The 17,072-nt window shown below is 37.0% G+C and overlaps 1 protein-coding gene across 11 annotated transcripts in view; it reads left to right on the forward strand.

Annotated features, from left to right (window-relative positions):
• The window catches only part of PAM (peptidylglycine alpha-amidating monooxygenase), a 282,875-nt gene that overhangs the window by 229,644 nt on the left and 36,159 nt on the right, over positions 1-17,072 (forward strand). For 6 of the 11 annotated variants that reach the window (XM_044917061.1, XM_021701584.1, XM_021701592.1 and 3 more), the window contains exon 15: positions 9,652-9,975. The exons of the other annotated variants lie outside the window; for them this stretch is intronic. In XM_044917061.1, coding sequence (XP_044772996.1) covers positions 9,652-9,975 — 324 coding nt within the window. The remainder of the gene's footprint in view (positions 1-9,651; positions 9,976-17,072) is intronic. 11 annotated transcript variants of the gene reach the window in all.

The following is a 17,072-nucleotide window of genomic DNA, read 5'->3' on the forward strand; positions in this document are numbered from 1 at the left end:
TGAAATTAGTGGGCCCATCAAAATGTCACCTGCTAGGTTATATGAAGACAGATAATTAACCAAAAGCCATTTCAGTGTCCAGTGTAGCCCATATATTATTCTGCAGGTCTTTGGGCACCACCAGCCTAGGATTTAAAGAGAATAGAGAAATAAAATATACCAAGTGCATATTTGTACACATAGTCTACTTGATTCGCTAATGAGATCAATCTCTCTCCTTGCAGTACACAGGGTAGATCTACTCATTACTGAGAGAGTATCCCACTCTTCTCAGAGATGTCTTTTTGCACAAAATGTGTATTTGTATTAATTCCCTGGGAAGATAAATGGGCCAGGTAGCTAATAAGAGGGTTCTAATTCTTCAAATAAATTATGCCACATCTGCTGATTTTTAAGTAAGCCCTCCAGCTCAACCTTCTGCCTTATTTTGGTGCTCTGGCCAAAACAATTTATGTTCAAGTACTCTGCCAGCTTGTGTTGATTCTTTTAATATTTTAAATCCCCAATAAATAAAAGCTGTGAATCATTTCAGTTGTGCTAACCACAGGTTAACAGACAGCATCTATGTTGGTCACACAGAGGCTGTCAAACCCCCATTGGAAATAGAACAGTTGTGGAGCAGGAAGGGAAGGGCCCCTAACGTCAGAGGACATGTACTCAAAGGCAAGTTCGGTACCCATCAGTGGCTAAATAATAGAGTTCTGCCTGGATAACACAAACAATGTTTTTTTTTTAAAGATTTTATTTATTTATTTGTGAGAGAGAATGAGAGACAGAGAGCACGAGAGTGAGGAGGGTCAGAGGGAGAAGCAGACTCCCCGCTGAGCAGGGAGCCCGATGCGGGACTCAATCCCGGGACTCCAGGATCGTGACCTGAGCCAAAGGCAGTCGCTTAACCGACTGAGCCACCCAGGCGCCCAACAATGTTGTTTTTACTTCCTATCTTAATACGGTGGAAAGCATATAGGAAGATAAAGGTCAAGATCTGCAATAAATGCTCTGTTGGAAAGAAGGAATGACTTTTATTAAGGTAGTCAAAAAAGACGGAAAGTATTCATACGCTATAGGCTGAAAACAAATGTAGCTGTGTCACATTGTTTATCTAATACTCTGTCCAGGAGGAATAGAAGTTTGGGTTGTTTTTTTTTTAATTCTAATTACAAAAATAGCTAGCTATTAATTTTTGGCAGAATATTAATCTTGATTGGAGATGTTACTAGAGTTTAAAAGAAACAGTTGAGTTACATGAATCTATGTAGTGTTGCCCAGCCTGTGCTTACAAACACTCTTACCTTCTGCAGTCTCCTTATCTATTTTGCTTCCTGAAGAACAAAATTTGGTCTTAGGAAGTGTATCTCAGACCTATCTCAAAAGATATAATTATGAAGATACCAGAAGAGCTCATTATATGACAGCTTTACCTGTCAGGTTGTCCTGGATCATGCAACAAGGAGACACATTTTAATGAGGCTTTAATGAAGTCTGTGGGACACTTTAAAACATAATGCTTATTTGACTGATTTGCCAAATAATATTCATTTAAAAAGATATGCAATTTACAGAAAAATCTGAAGAAGCAAATAAAAATCATCCATCATCCCCAGAAATATGGGTATATATGTACGTATCAGTGTCAAATATATATTATATATACATTATTTTAATAATGTTTAGATCATGTGTGCATAGTTTTGTATCCTGTTTTTTAAGCACTATATATTGAACATTTCCTCCAGCTATAAAAATTATTGGCAAGCGTGATGCTTGCATAATGTGTTTATATTCTTGCCCATGCTGCTTTGAGACTAGCCTGTTTGTCTATAGGTGAGCTAATCTGTGATTGAGTTGATTATGTCTGCCTCCAAGCAGAAAAACACTAATAGATACTCACAATGAACTGAAACATTACTATCCTTTGAAACTGTTGTAAGTGAAGAATACCTGTGTCTGTAGTAAGTGCAATAAGCTAAACAATAAGACTCAATTAGACATTTATTCTAAGTGGAGGAAACTCCTGGGAGACTACAGAGGTTTTCCAGAGCAGACACACGAACATATCCTTTACTTACAGTTGGCACTTTTAGGAAAGTAAAGTGTGTTTTGTAAGTGCTCTTTATTTCTTATGCATTATGATTTCATATATGTTCACTATACCAGTGACACAATCTGAGCTTTCTATCAACATTGTTTGGGTAAGGAATAGGGGCTGAAACCAAGAGGTTTACCAGCTTCAAGCAAGAATCTATGCAACTACTATTAGGAGTTCTGATTTTGAGTGTTTCTCTCCCTTATAATTCAAAGTAAAGGTGCAGTATTGAAATTTATGTTAGTTGTATTGAGAAGATTTGATATCTTAAAAAAAAAACTCATGGCAGAACTGAAAGTCAAAATCTACAATTCTAGTTGTCCTTGTTATTGTACATTATGTGTAGACAGCATTTCTTTTGCTGCAGAAGGGCCTGTTAACATGTTTTATTCAGTTTGCTCCAAACCCTTCTCACTGTAGTCTTTGTGCCCTCATATAATCAATCTTTCTACTCAAAGGTCAGCATGAGTGACTATATTCCCAAGGCAGGGAGAATATGACAAAAATACAATTTGTAGAGGGAAAACACTCCCTGACCCCAGATAGTTAAAGGTCTTCAGACACCTTCTGTGAAACAGAATAATTTCACAGTGGTTTTATGCTAACAAAAATGAATTACCATTGGCATGTTTTATCAAATAAGCAGAATCAAGGGAACAAGGTTGCAAGTTAAAAAGACTAGTAGTCTACTGTTAACAGCTTGTTAAAGTAACAGTTGATAAATCATTTATGAGAGGAGTGAAGCAAAGTCTGGGCTTAATAACTGAAATTTATATTTCTTTGCTTTGTCCTAAATAGAATACTTCCTTCATTCCCTAATAAAGTACAAATGATTTTAGTGGCATCTTCTTGGCTAATTCCAAGCACCCACAATGCCACTTTGCTGTTTGAAAGAGGATACAATTCTTGTTTGTGTTCCCATTCACTAAAAAGTTATCAGTTTGTTATGATTTATGAGCAGCTCACAAATCTTTATATATTGAACTCATCTATCAAACACAGTTCTAAATACCCCCCAAGGCTCTGGGAAGCTGGGTGGATGCTGTTTTGAATTGGTTTCCTAATAGCAGAGTAGGCAGATGAGAATGATTATTTATCACACAGTTGTGCTTTCTGATATACATCTGTGTGCATGGTAGTTGCAAAACCCATCATCTGCTAACTTCTCCTTTTTTATATTTGTCTCATTTTCTTAAGAAAAGAGAGGGGAGCCCATTTTGATTTTTCAATTCAGTAAAAGAAAAAAATAATAAAGTATACTTCATTTGCGATCCTTGAGCTGGTCATCATGATCATGTTTTATTTCAGGAAGGCTAGTAGGATCAATGTTAGTGATAAGTCAACAGTTAATAAACCAAATCAACTAACCAGAAGGGAAAATCAAATATGACTGAGTTATAAACCAAAATATTAAAATCTGAGAAGAAACGCTTTTATTTGTCCATCCCTCATATCTCTCTCATTAATCAGCTATGTTCCGTGTTGCAGTCTCACTAGCTTGGTTACTTGGCATATTTTGTCAGTGGCTAAACTGCTGATGAACATTCTGTTTACTTTCCATGTACCATAGAAATCACAGAGCAATAACAAAAGTTGTTTGTTTTAGGTAATAAAGTCCTAGTGACACGTGTGGGAAATGGGACTTCATATTCTGAAGATTACCAAATCATTCCTGATCATTTTTTTAAATGCCTCCACAATTAAGATTTTTACACTAAAAGTAGAGATACTTATTTTTTTATTCAATAATTTTAAAGCATTTTATTTAAAAAAAACTCATGAGGCGATTTTTCAACGTATGTTTCTCTTTCAGTTTATCTCACCATATTCCGGAAAGTAAACCAAAGAAATTTTCATGTTGATGGCAGGGAATAGTGAATGGTCCCTACTAAATAGAAAAATGCCCATTGAGTCATGGAGTAGTTAATGGAAGCACACAACTTAACAAATTGGGAGTTTAACTGGTAGTGTTTTAGATTTTCTCCTACTATGCTGTGTTCTTTTTCCTGACACATTAGCTGCTACTACAGTTATGTTTTCCAAGTCCAGACCCACCCAGCCAAATTGCTTTAAAGAACTAGAATATTTCTGCATTTTGTAAGATAAAAATCAAAGTTTGAGTGAGGAAAAAAAGAAATGGACTCACTGTAGCCTAAAATCATCAAAGAAATATTTTTATTTCTATTGATGGCAGAAGCAAAGTGTGACATTTTTAAACAAATTATTATTCACTGCAGTTTAATTTACTGAGTATCTGCTGTGATAGGTATAGTACTAATCACTGGAAATATGACAGTGAGTAAGAAATGAGAGGGTTGTTTTTTTTTTTTCATCTAAAATCACATTTATCCCTTTCCACCTGCCCCTTCCCACATAATTTAAATGTACAAAAAAATTTTTAAGAAAATCTTACAGAATTTGATCATCCATGTAAGGTATATTGCTGGGAGAAGTGAAAACTATTGAAGAGACAGAAAACATTACTACTTTTTCAGACCAAAGGAAGCCAGTCATTATTCTTTAGGCCGTTTTTGTGCAAATCACTATCATACATAGATATTGACTAGTTTACAAGCATCTTATGTTATAATATGAAGAAGACAGGCCAGGAAAGGACAAAAAGAAACTTGCTCTGTTAAAGAGAACACCCAGCACTTGGGCTCAGAAGAGTTAAATAGAAAAAAAAATTAAATATAGTAAGATTGTCAAGTCCAAGGTATATTCACAGGAAAGAGTTTATTGGCCATTATAGAAAAAAAAAGGGGGAACCTGGATCCAGTATAGTGATCACTTAGAACGTGGGCCCCTCATTCAGGTTGCTCCTTCAAATCCCAGTTCAGCTTCCTCCCAGATATGCAGGTTAGTCCTTTACCATTCATTTCCTCATCTAAAATGAGGACAAGGAGTATTTTGTAGATATTAAATGTGTTAAATTGTATAAAGCAACTCAGCAAAGTGGGTAATGCTAAGCTCACAAACAATATTAGCTATTACTATGTGTAATATTAGCTATTATCATGTGTAGTTTATAAAGTAGTTGTTTATCTGTTATCTCTGTCAACAATAGGTAGGGTAACTGTATATCCCAGTTTTTCCAGGATTGTCCTAGTTCTTGCCTAGTATAAATATTAACAACACTCTTTTTCTTCTCATATGCCCCAGTTTGGGAAATAAATTACATGGTTATCTTAGCAGTGGGAGCCAGAATAAAATTAGAGAATAGCATTGTGAAATACGTATGTTGAAAGAGCTAAGAAAAAGTTGGGGTATAACCAAGGAGTGTCCAGGGGTCATGGGCTGCCATCAAAAGTCAGCTCCACAGAGGTAGAGCAGCTTAAATACCATTACAGACAGACTTTGACATTGAAGGCAGGGATGAAAATCAGTTCTGAGGGAGGAGGGGAGGAGACTTTCAGCATGCCAATCAGATGGTAAGAATCCCAAATGAGTCCTGGTGGTAGGGAGGGAAAAAATGACGATGTATCAGCGTTGACGAATCAGTGGACTTTGTGATTCACTGGTGACAGAGGGACAAGTCCAGTTTTCTGGATTGATTGACCAAAAACATATTTCATCATCAAGAGAGATACTATAAAAAGAAGTATGGGGAGAAGATTAAGAGCTCAGTTTTAGACATGTCAAGTTCAAAATTCCTCTGAAACAGACATCCAAGTGGAAATTTCCAGAGGGTGGTTTTATATATCAATTTGGTGCAAGGAGAGCTCCAGATATGAGGGTCATTTGTCTGGAGGCAGCAGCTGAAGCCTGGTGAATGGCTGATATTTCTTAGTAGGAAGAGGCCTTCACCAGGGGGAAGAAAGGATTCCAGGGAAAGACCTTAGAAAACACCAACATTTTCATATGTTGGGCAGAAGAATAAGAGAAAGCAAAGATAACAGGTGGAGAAGATCTGGAAAGAACAACATTATAAGGAGAGAGTTTCGGAAGGGACCAGTGGGTTAAGATGCAGGGTCTCTTGGCTTTGGCAGCTAGGAGCTCTTGAGCAACTCATGAAGAAGTCATACGGGGGTGAAGGAAGACGTGGAAGCAGATGCCTTTGGCTTTGGAAAAAAAGAGGATATGAGGAGGGGTGAAGTAGCCTTGCACTGTCCAATGTGGCAGACACTAGCCACATGTAGCTATTTGAATTTGGATATAAATTAATTAAAAACAATAAAATTTAAATTTAAATTCCTCAGTCACGTTAGCCCCATTACAAGTTCTCCGTAGCCCCAGGTGTGTGGTGGCTTTCATGTGGGGCAGCACAGGTATAAGGATATTCCCATTAGCCCAGAAAGCACCGTTAGACAGTACTGGAACTTGTTGAAGGAAAAGGGAAGGCAGAAAAGTTTGAAAGACATACTACGTCAGAGGAGGGTCTCTCTTGCCTCCTTGACTGCTCAAGATAAATGCAGAGTGAGTGTGCTTTTAACCTGAGTCGAGTCTTTGGCAGAGAAGCTGTATTAGAAAAGAAAAGAGAAGGAGAGGAAAGGGAGAAGGAGAAGGAAGCATATAGGAAAGGCTCCAGGAGGGCTGGTATCCAGAACACTGGAGTAGGGCTAGTTCTTTCTCCAAAAACAGACTAAAAAAGAGACAGAGACAGAGAGAAAAAGTTCAAGTACAACTTCCTTTGGTACAGCTAGGAAGCAAATCACTACATCAGCCGTAGTGACTTGGTGAGAAAATATAGGGCTATAAAGTTAAAGGGGCTTTTTCTTTTCCATTATGAAAATCCCAATACTTGAATATGAGATAAGAAATGATTTTTTTTTTTAATTTTAGGTAAACAACAGATTCAAACAGATGCATGTGCATGTTGCAACTAGAGTTTATGTCTTTTTTGCTGGTAATTATAATAGCTACAATTCAGTGATACCTACTTTATGATATGCACTGGACTGGGCCTTTTACATTAACTTCTTGAAATCAGCAAAACAATTGTGAAAGGTAGTAAGTCATTCATTATCTTTATAATGTTAAGTAACTTGCTTAAAGGCACAAAATAGCCACTAAGTGTCAGGGTTGGATTCAAACACGGGTGTGAAATACACACCAACACTGGGCAGTAACAATCCAGGGAAAGACCTGAGTGCTGCAGGGGCACAGACCAATCTGACGGTCAAGGAAGGCTTCTTGGACGTGACACCTAAGTAAGATCTGAAGGCTTAGGAGCTAGTTGGTTACTGGGGAGAGCATGTCGGAAGAAGAAATATCTTGGAGTTGACCTTCAAGGAAGGGGAAGCCATATGACTGTACCATAAACTGAGAAGAAAGAAGGGAATATTGAGAAATGAAACTGGGGTAAAGACCACACAACTTCCTCTGTTTATTTTCTCATCCATCCATTGCACTCAAGGTTAGATATATATGGCTCAGAAAAACACTTAACATTTTAGGATACCATACATCCAGTACCCCAGAAGAGAAAGAAACACTCTCTGGTTTGTGCCTAAGGATGTAGGAGATAGCCATCTAGTGGTCTCTCTGTCTCTCGCACATGTAATCTCTATAAATGAGATGCAGCTCTGAAGCTTTGTTTTCACAAGGCCAGTGCAACCTCTGTGCAGCCAAGCCCATTACATTGCTAAAGTTTTGTCTTCCTAACCCAGTGATAATTGTAAATGACAATTTCACAGGAACCGGAGCACTGTGCATGTGCTATTTGATCATGGCTTTTAGATGTTTACGGACACACCTGAGTAACTATGCATAGTTGCAAGTCTGCGTTCCTCCATCAATATTAGCCTAATGACATGGATTCAAGTTTTAAAATGCTGATTTTTGTCTGTCCCTGAAATAATCTTGCGTTTTATTTTCTATATAAATGTTTCATTGCACAACAGCACATTAAACTATTTATGTTTAGTGTGGAGGGCAGGAGAATTTAGCAGTAATGGATTAATTTCTTTTCTGTGAGGCAAAATGCCACCGTGGCCTAACAGATTTGGTTGAGTTGTTATTTGCTTTGTTCATTTTACTGAGATTGGCCCTATTACTTAGTAATTATTTTTTGATTGAAGATTTCACCTGGGATAAGCAGCTTTCATGGGCAAGAACTGAAAACCTACTTTGAATCATTAAACCAAGACTATTTGTAAACATGACAGGATCTCTTAGCATCATTTTGGAAAGACTTCATATCCCCTTGCACCAATTTGTAAATAATATATCCTTTAGTGGAATGTATCACAGCTAAACCAGTTACCATTTTCATTTCCTAGTGGTCATAAAAAAAGATTTTATAAATATTAACTGATCATGGGGCGCCTGGGTGGCTCAGTTGGTTAAGCGACTGCCTTCGGCTCAGGTCATGATCCTGGAGTCCCTGGATTGAGTCCCGCATCGGGCTCCCTGCTTGGCGAGGAGCCTGCTTCTCCCTCTAACCTTCCCCCCTCTCATCTACTCTCTCTCTCTCTCTCTCTCATTCTCGCTCTCTCAAATAAATAAATAAATCTTTTAAAAAAAATATTAACTGATCATGCTATAAATGTAATTAAAACTTAAGCAGTAAGACTCCATAGTCATAACTGATTTCATTAGCAACACTTAGGGTTGCTAATAGGGTGAGGAAAAAGAAGAAATGAGTGTTACCTTTGGGTTTGACTTAGGAAAGCAGATTTATGTTTCTATTGAGAGCATAAACATGTTTTCCGTTCACATAGTTGATGTAAATGGATTTAAAGCCACAGATGTAAATGATGAGGATTAAAATGCTTCATGAACTTGTCATGGTCATATTTTATATTTGTCATAATGCTCTATAAATAATTTATTGTCATGGAATTAGGTTATCATAGCCAAGTTTACTTTTTAGTATAGAAAGACATGAAGTATATTTTACTGATGAATCATTCCAATGATATTAGTTTATTAAAATCTTTTCTTTTGTTTGAAAGTGATTTAAAGTATTCTTTTCTAGCAAAATTATTTTTTTGGGGATTCATTTTTTTCTTGTTTAAAATGAACAACTGGAGCTACTTACAGTAGCACTGCCAACAAAATAATAATAATAAAACTTTGGTTTTCCAATTTCCAAAGAGATGCATATCTGTTAGATTTCTTGTATTTCATAGCATATGCTGAAAAATATACATTTAATTTCTTGTACATTATCCTCTAATAGGCTTTGAAAGACTACTTCAAAGGGTTTTCCTTGAAGATAGCTGCTTTCTGATGTAGCTGTTGATAGTATTTTTAGAAATCTGATGAACTCTAACTTCCAAATCAATCCAGTTATACTGTGAAAACCATTTATTGAAACATGCCATGCAATCACATATGCATCGTTTTGTTTCCACTAATATGCAAATAGAGGTTATCTGGTGTTACTGGCTCCGGAGATAACTGAATAAATACATGGTATATAAAATGAAATGTGAAGCATGTTATTTTTTTTCATTGTTCTGGAAAATCATCTTCTTTCCCTCATGCTTGAACATCTGAGAGCAGCCTTCTCTCTCACTTATTATGATGAATCAGGAGATGGTATTCTTTAGGCACAAAATCTTGTAAATTTTGCAATCTTATCAACCCTCCGCCCCTTATCTCTTCTCTTTTTTCCACAGGTGATTTCTATTCACTACTTTCCAAGCTGCTAGGAGAAAGGGAAGATGTTGTTCATGTGCATAAATATAATCCTACAGAAAAGGCAGAATCAGAATCAGACCTGGTAGCTGAGATTGCAAACGTAGTCCAAAAGAAGGATCTTGGTCGATCTGATACCAGAGAGAGTGCAGAGCATGAGGAGAGGGGCAATGCTATTCTTGTCAGAGACAGAATTCACAAATTCCACAGACTAGAGTCTACTTTGAGGCCAGCGGAAAGCAGAGTTTTGTCATTTCAGCAGCCCCTACCTGGTGAAGGCACCTGGGAACCAGAACACACAGGAGGTGCGTTTAGGGCTTCTTTGAAAGAACAAATTATGAAATGCTACAATCCACATTAGCAAAATCTGAAGGGAATAAAAATGCATGGGTGAAAAAACTTACCCATCAAAAGAACTTACCAGAAAAAAAAAAAAAAACTCAGATCTGGGTTATCAGATACCACCTTTTTTGAGTCTTTTTGTTTGTTTCTTTTGGTCCGATACCACATAAATTCTGTTTCCATTTAATCGATGAGCCAAAATTACCAGGACCAAAAATATCTAGATCATGTTGGGGAGGGTGGCACATGAAATTCAGGGTAACAAATTCTTACCACGTCGGTATTCTCTATTCTGCTTGATGGAAAGCAACTGAAAATTCAGCACCTGATGTGCAAAGTTTCAGTGTATGAAATGCTTATATGCTGCCTTCTTTTAACGTGATTAAGTTCCTTGCAAAGGGATCTTATACTTCCAACATTCTCTTCCAATTGATTTGTAAAATACAACCATTTTTATGACTTTGATTTCTTAAGTTCCATTATCAATTACTATCTTAATTGGAAAATTGAGTAGTTATTTCTGAGGGGACCTCCAGCAAGTTAGAAACTTGGAGATTTTCCTTTATTTCTAACCGGGACTGGCTTCCATAATTAGAGGACAACACCTTATTCCCTTCAGGTTTCTGTCCCAGCAAGCTATGGATGCCTCATCTTTGTCTCTAACTGTGCTGTGGCCTCTGTCATATTGATTGTGTTTCATGTTACTTGCTAATGTGGAAAGCCAGGTAATACAGCATGTGGAGATAATCTCTCAAAAAGTAACGGACATGGGTGCATGGCAGCCATCCATGCGTGGGCTGGAATGGCGCCGGCTGCCAGTTTGGTGTTTTCAAATACAGCTTTGCAGGAAGCCGTAAGTTAGTCAACACCCAGCTGATTTTTATTTATAATTGAAAAAAATTAGCATGAGGTGCCTTTTGCTCACACAGAAGTTTCAAGCACTGTCCGTTGGGACTGATCTTTCGATGGGATGTTAACTGGGACCCAGATTTTTGCGTCTTCATATTTAAATAGGATCAGCCCTGCTTTGACTCCTTCTAAATTTATCTAATGAAACTATTTCTCAAGAGGGGGTCCCCAAATTGCATTGCATCAGAATCCCATATGGTGCTTATGAAAAATCTGGACTCCTGAATCCTATCAGAGAACAACCAAATTGACATTTCTGAGTGTGGTGCCTAGAAAATCTGCAGTTTATCATGCCCCTATCCATTTCATAGAGAGACTTGAGTGTCCTTCTGAACCTCTATATGAAGGACAGTACATGGTAACCCATACAACCCGAAAATATAAAAGGCAGAAGGGCCTTTTTGGTGAGAATACAATTCTATTCAAGTGTGAAGTGTTAAGAATTGTGGCATACTTCATTCCATGACTTCTCTCTGGCACTCCTGAATTTGAAATAATATGGCAGTTATTTATAGGTATCATAAGTGTCCATCTAAAAATTATAGTTTGACTTAAGGCACTGTATTTCTAAAACCTCTTTAGCTTTTCTAAGAAAGAAATATTTAAAATACCCCCAATACATTTACTTGCTAGATCTCATACCTTACAGGGTGGTCAAAATGGCAGTGCCCAGGGAGAAAATGTTTCTGCAGGATCTGGGTCAGGAAATTTCCTTTCATTTTAAATATGTGGGTAAATGTCACTGAATTAAATAAAACAATGAGTCATAGAAACATACAGCACGAATCCTAATTATAGAAAGGAAATGTGCATGTATTTCCTTTCTGAAATGATTTATTTTAGTGTTACTTCACTACTCTGATTCAAAAACTTTTTAAACATTAAATTCAAAATAGCAAAACTTGTTTTTTAGGTAAGCTATTTCTGAAAGTCTTTTTCTTTTCAATTTTCTTTCACTGTTTACCATAACACTACGTAATAGCTAACCTTAATTGAAAATGTTTCATTCCTTTGTGTAAGCCAGAGAAAGACCTATCCTCAGGAAGCTTCCATTTGCAAAGAAGAAAGTAGGAAGTTATTAGCATACAATATCCTAATAAAATATATTAGTAGTCTAATTTATGTATATTTCCCAAGGTATGAATAAGGGGAATAAATTTGATGGAAAACTTTCCCTTAGTTTTCTCATACCCTTTCTTTACTTTAGACAAAACTGAGAATGGGGTCCTAATGGTCTGGAAGAATTAACTGTCTCCCTAAAATGCCCAATGTGCTGTAAGGAATTATATTAGCTTCAAAGAAGAAGGTGGTTTCTCATATGAAATTATTACAAAAATGAAAATGTAAGGCTATCATGTTGCTCAATATGATAACTCATACTCATTTCATATATCTTTGAGACTTATTTTAATTTTCAAATGGAGACACTAGACATGTTAACCCCTTTTGATGTGGTCACAGAGTCTGAGTTTAAAACTTGGACTTTATGACTGTCCTTAAAAGTAGAATGTGCACTTTCTAGTTCTTTACACTTCATTGCAGTTGTGCTCAAAATACTGGGCTAATTGGTTTGCTCAGTTCAGATACACCTCCCAAGAGCTCTGGACCATCGCTACTTAGCAGCTGGAGACTTCTACTCCGAACCCTGTTCTGATGTCCATAGTTCTTGGCACGAGCGCAACCCAATACAGGTGCATTTTATGCTGCAGCACTTTAGATTCCATTGACTGGACCATATTTTGGAACTGTAATACAGTAATGGATTCCATCCAGCTGATTTGAGTGGTCAAAGTGAAATACTGATCAGCTCAAAAATCTGGATGTGACTGTGTGTGGTAGGCCCAGGACTACCTAAGGGTTTCAAAAGCAGCACCATTTTGTAGACTTTGAGATTGGTCTGAATTCCACGTGGTCCCACACCCTGGTGACTGCCTTTAACATTGAGTTCCCACCTCATAATGGGTTGAGTATCAGTGGACACAAGCTCTATGATGAGCACAACAGAACCTTCCTACTTTGCTGTAAAGTCTTTACCATTCCCAAAAACAACATGGTTAAGTACTGTGTATTTAGTGTGTCTTTAAGAGTGCAAACATCCACAAATAGCACCCTTTTTAAGGTCTTATCTTTGTGACCTTTGGTGGGTCTGTTCTGAAGACTCTTCTCCCAATAGTCATGGAATTTCCTGGACAGGTACAAACGAGAGGTTTCCAGCTATTGCTGGAAAGGGCATGCCTCAAATGGGAAGCAGTGGTTGCAGACTCCACACCACACACACACATGCATGCACACAATGCACACAATACAGCTTGCCCCAGAAGGATTCTGCATTTGGCCAAAATAAAATTTGAAAACCATTCCACAGAGGTGATACGATGTGGAACACTTCAGGCTCTGGAGCCTGACTTCCTGGCTTTGAATGAATGCTAACTACACCAATAATTATGTGATCCCTGGGAAAGTTTAAAAAAGAAATTCTCTGGGCTTTAGTTTTCTCATTGGTAAAAATGAGGATTATAACAGTACATTCCTCATAGGGTTGAAGTGAGGGTTAGATAATATTTCTTTGTATCAGAAAATACATGGAAAGTGCTTTGAACAGGTTCTGGAACACAGAAGCTACTTAATAAATGTGGTAATGCATTAACAATAATTATGATTATAATTGTCACCATTCATGTCATGTTGGATTAAGATTTCAAAATTTTATTTTATTTTATTTTATTTTTCTCATAAAGATTTTATTTATTTATTTAACTGACACAGAGAGAGAGACAGCTAGAGAAAGAACACAAGCAGGGGGAGTGGGAGAGGGAAAAGCAGGCTTCCCGCCAAGCAGGGAGCCCAATGTGGGGCTTGATCCCAGGACCCTGGGATCATGACCTGAGCTGAAGGCAGACGCTTAACCAACTGAGCCACCCAGGTGCCCCAAGATTTCAAAATTTTAAACACCAAAGTAATAGAACTAAATATTAATTACTTCAACTTAAGCAGCATCCATGAGAGAATTTCCTTGGAATGTGTAGGAAAGCTGTAAAATTTGGCACTCCAATTTGATAAATTCAGAAAATGACTTGGCAGTGTTCTACCATAATGGGAGTTGTGGCTCTTGAAATCTCTGATCACTTATATCGATCTGCCTTGATATTTGCCTGTGATATATGATGTGCAGTTGTGAAAATATTCAACTAGGTAAACTGAGACGCAAACACACTCCTTTTTACACTTAACATCATTTGGTTTCTACCATTAGTTTGATACAGGTATGAAACAATATTAGTAGGATAGGTATAAAATCTTAGTCTTAATTCTAGTTGCCTTCTGGAAACCAAACTCATTGAAAAATAAATTTAAAACTGCAGATTGCTATTCTCAGTGGCAGATTTGATTGGACTACTATTTGCTAGCATACAGAAGCCTGATTCAGCATATACTGCATACCTCTGGACATCAAAAAATAATATCTGCATTTGTGTGATGCCTCTTATCAGTTAAAAGAACTCACAGACTTTTTAAATATTCTTAGGAATATTTGGATTTTACTTAATTTCTATGGACAACTTTTAACTCACTCAGAGTCCAAACTTCTAACATATTTCAGTCACACGCTTACCTCTAAGTTCTTCACATCTTATAGGATTCCCAGGGTAAAATAAAGCATTCAATTCGCTGAATTTTCTCTCTGGAGGGAATAATAAAATAATAAAAACACATACCTAGCCCTCCGTGTGAGCCAGGCGAGGTGTTTTAGATGCATTAACTTATTTAATCCCCACAACAACCCTATTTATAAACCCATTTAGAGAGGAAGAAACTGAGGCATAGAAAGATTAAGTCACACGCCGCGAGTGCCATAGCTCAAGGAACCACAATTCAAAGCCAGTCAGACTTGCTCCAAGTCTCGGTTTTTAATCACTGTTATTCTGCCTCTCACAATAACATAAAATAGATAGACACATACATACATACATACATACATACATAATAGATAAGAAGGAAGGCCAGAGGGAAGCATGATGGCTGGGTTTTTTATTGTTATGTTAATCACCATACATTACATCATTATGAAGGCTGGTTTTTGTCCAATCATCCCATCATCTCATCTACAATTGTGATTAACACTAGGTGCAGATTACCTTTTTTTTAAGATTTTATTTATTTTATTTGAGAGCAAGCATGAGCCGGGGGAGGGGCAGAGGGAGAAGCAGACTCCCCGCTGAGCCCAAGAAGGGAACAAGGGGCTTGTGGAGGGCTCGATCCCAGGACCCTGGGATCATGACCTGAGCTGAAGGCAAATGCTTAACCGACTGAGCCTCCCAGGCGCCCCTAGGTGTAGATTACTTTTGATCATAGTTTCCCAGTCAGTATCCAAACATTTTGACCAAGTTGAAGATCTCATTTGCAATTAAATTTTAAAAAGAAAAGGAACACTACATCAAAAACTAATGATGTAATGTATGGTGATTAACATAACAATAAAAAATTAAAAGAAAAGAAATTCTGCTAGTGCTTTTGAGCCCTAGTTATGTCTTAATTCTCTTCCTCACTTCATCCCCCATTAAATGAAACATTATAATTTAAGTCTTATTTTCTTTCTGACTTGGGTATAAATATTTCTCCTGTAGTTTCAGTTAATTATAGTTACTGCTGGCACTTCTGATGAATAATAATCCCTGACCAAAATAAGGCATCTTTTCCTCACTAGATGAGAATTTGCAAGCATAGAAAAAGCCACCACTGCCTTCTGTTCTTGTTGAAGCTGTCTAGTGATTTCATCAGGGTCTTTTACTTAAAATTAAGTGTGAGGAGCCCCGTTCCACTGGAGTGAAGTCACAGCTCTGGGTTTGAAATTATGTTTTGTTTCAACTTTATTTAATTCTGTTAGTTCTTCTGTAACACAGATGAATGAGTGCCCTTTTAAATGCTTATTAATAATTTCATATGAAAGCAGCATTGATCACTAACATTAATCTCTCTCGGAGAGGTATAATTCATTAATTCTTAGTGATTTATTGATACAATTTTAATAGTAATGTCTACTTCTTTTCTGAAAGTAGTAACTTTTTTCCTGAATATACAGCCAGAATATGGCTGCACATCTACCTTTATAATGCATGTAAGAATTCTTCTGAAATAATCCCATTATTTGACATCTGAATTTAAGGCAACTGACACTTAGATTTGGGAATAGTTTGCCCAAGGTCATGTGTAAGAAATTTGTGTTAATTTTCAAATTAAAACTGTAAGGCTACAACATTAGTCATCTACTGAATCACTTAAAGAAATCTGAACTCTAATTTTTAACTTCTCCATGATTGAAAATATTAAGTTGAAGTTAGAACCCAAATATATTTCATCATATAATTTCTTTAATAAGGATTTGAAATATTTCTTAATTGGGGATTAGGAAATAATCATCCTTGATCTTGATGACTGAAGTCTGGCCCAAGCCTCAAGTTCCTCTCCTGGGAAATGAGAAAATGACCTGGGATGAGCCAATAACTGCACTACCATTCTGTGATTCTCCTGTAACGATGGGCAGGGATTGGAAGAACCTCAGTATGAATTCCATATACACATACCACCGGTCCTAAATGATTGCCTGGATTCTTGATCATTTCATCTTAAAGGGCACAGCCTTGAACCACCTAATGATGAAAAAGATGGTGACACTGGAAGCAAAAACATCAATCAACCAAGCTAACGTTCACAAAAGAGAACATGAACTCAGTTTTCCTTTAACGATTTTAGGATGCCCAGTGAACACAGGGACCTAGATCCTGAGAATTTTGAGGTCTTGGGTAGGCAGTCTTAATAAATGTGCTATGGTATTTGAAAATGAAATTTAAAATAATATGTAATATTATATAAATAATATAGAAACAAAATACAATCTCTCCAAAAATTTTGCCACGCACAAAGTAGTTCTCCTTTGCATTGACTCAGTACTAAAAGAACCAGGTTGCTCGCAGCGTTAACCTTCTTATTTCCTTACATATTACCTTTACTGTTCTGAAAATTCACCAAAAGTATATGTTTTAATAAGTACCTTCCAGATATTTACACTGCTTTTCCTTCTTGAAAATTTCCAACCTAAAGGGACTCTCATATGTAACAAAATAGGCTAACAACCTCTCAATCATTGCTTTTT

This window comes from Neomonachus schauinslandi, chromosome 7 (genome assembly GCF_002201575.2).
Source record: "Neomonachus schauinslandi chromosome 7, ASM220157v2, whole genome shotgun sequence".
NCBI classification, from domain to species: Eukaryota; Metazoa; Chordata; class Mammalia; order Carnivora; family Phocidae; genus Neomonachus; species Neomonachus schauinslandi.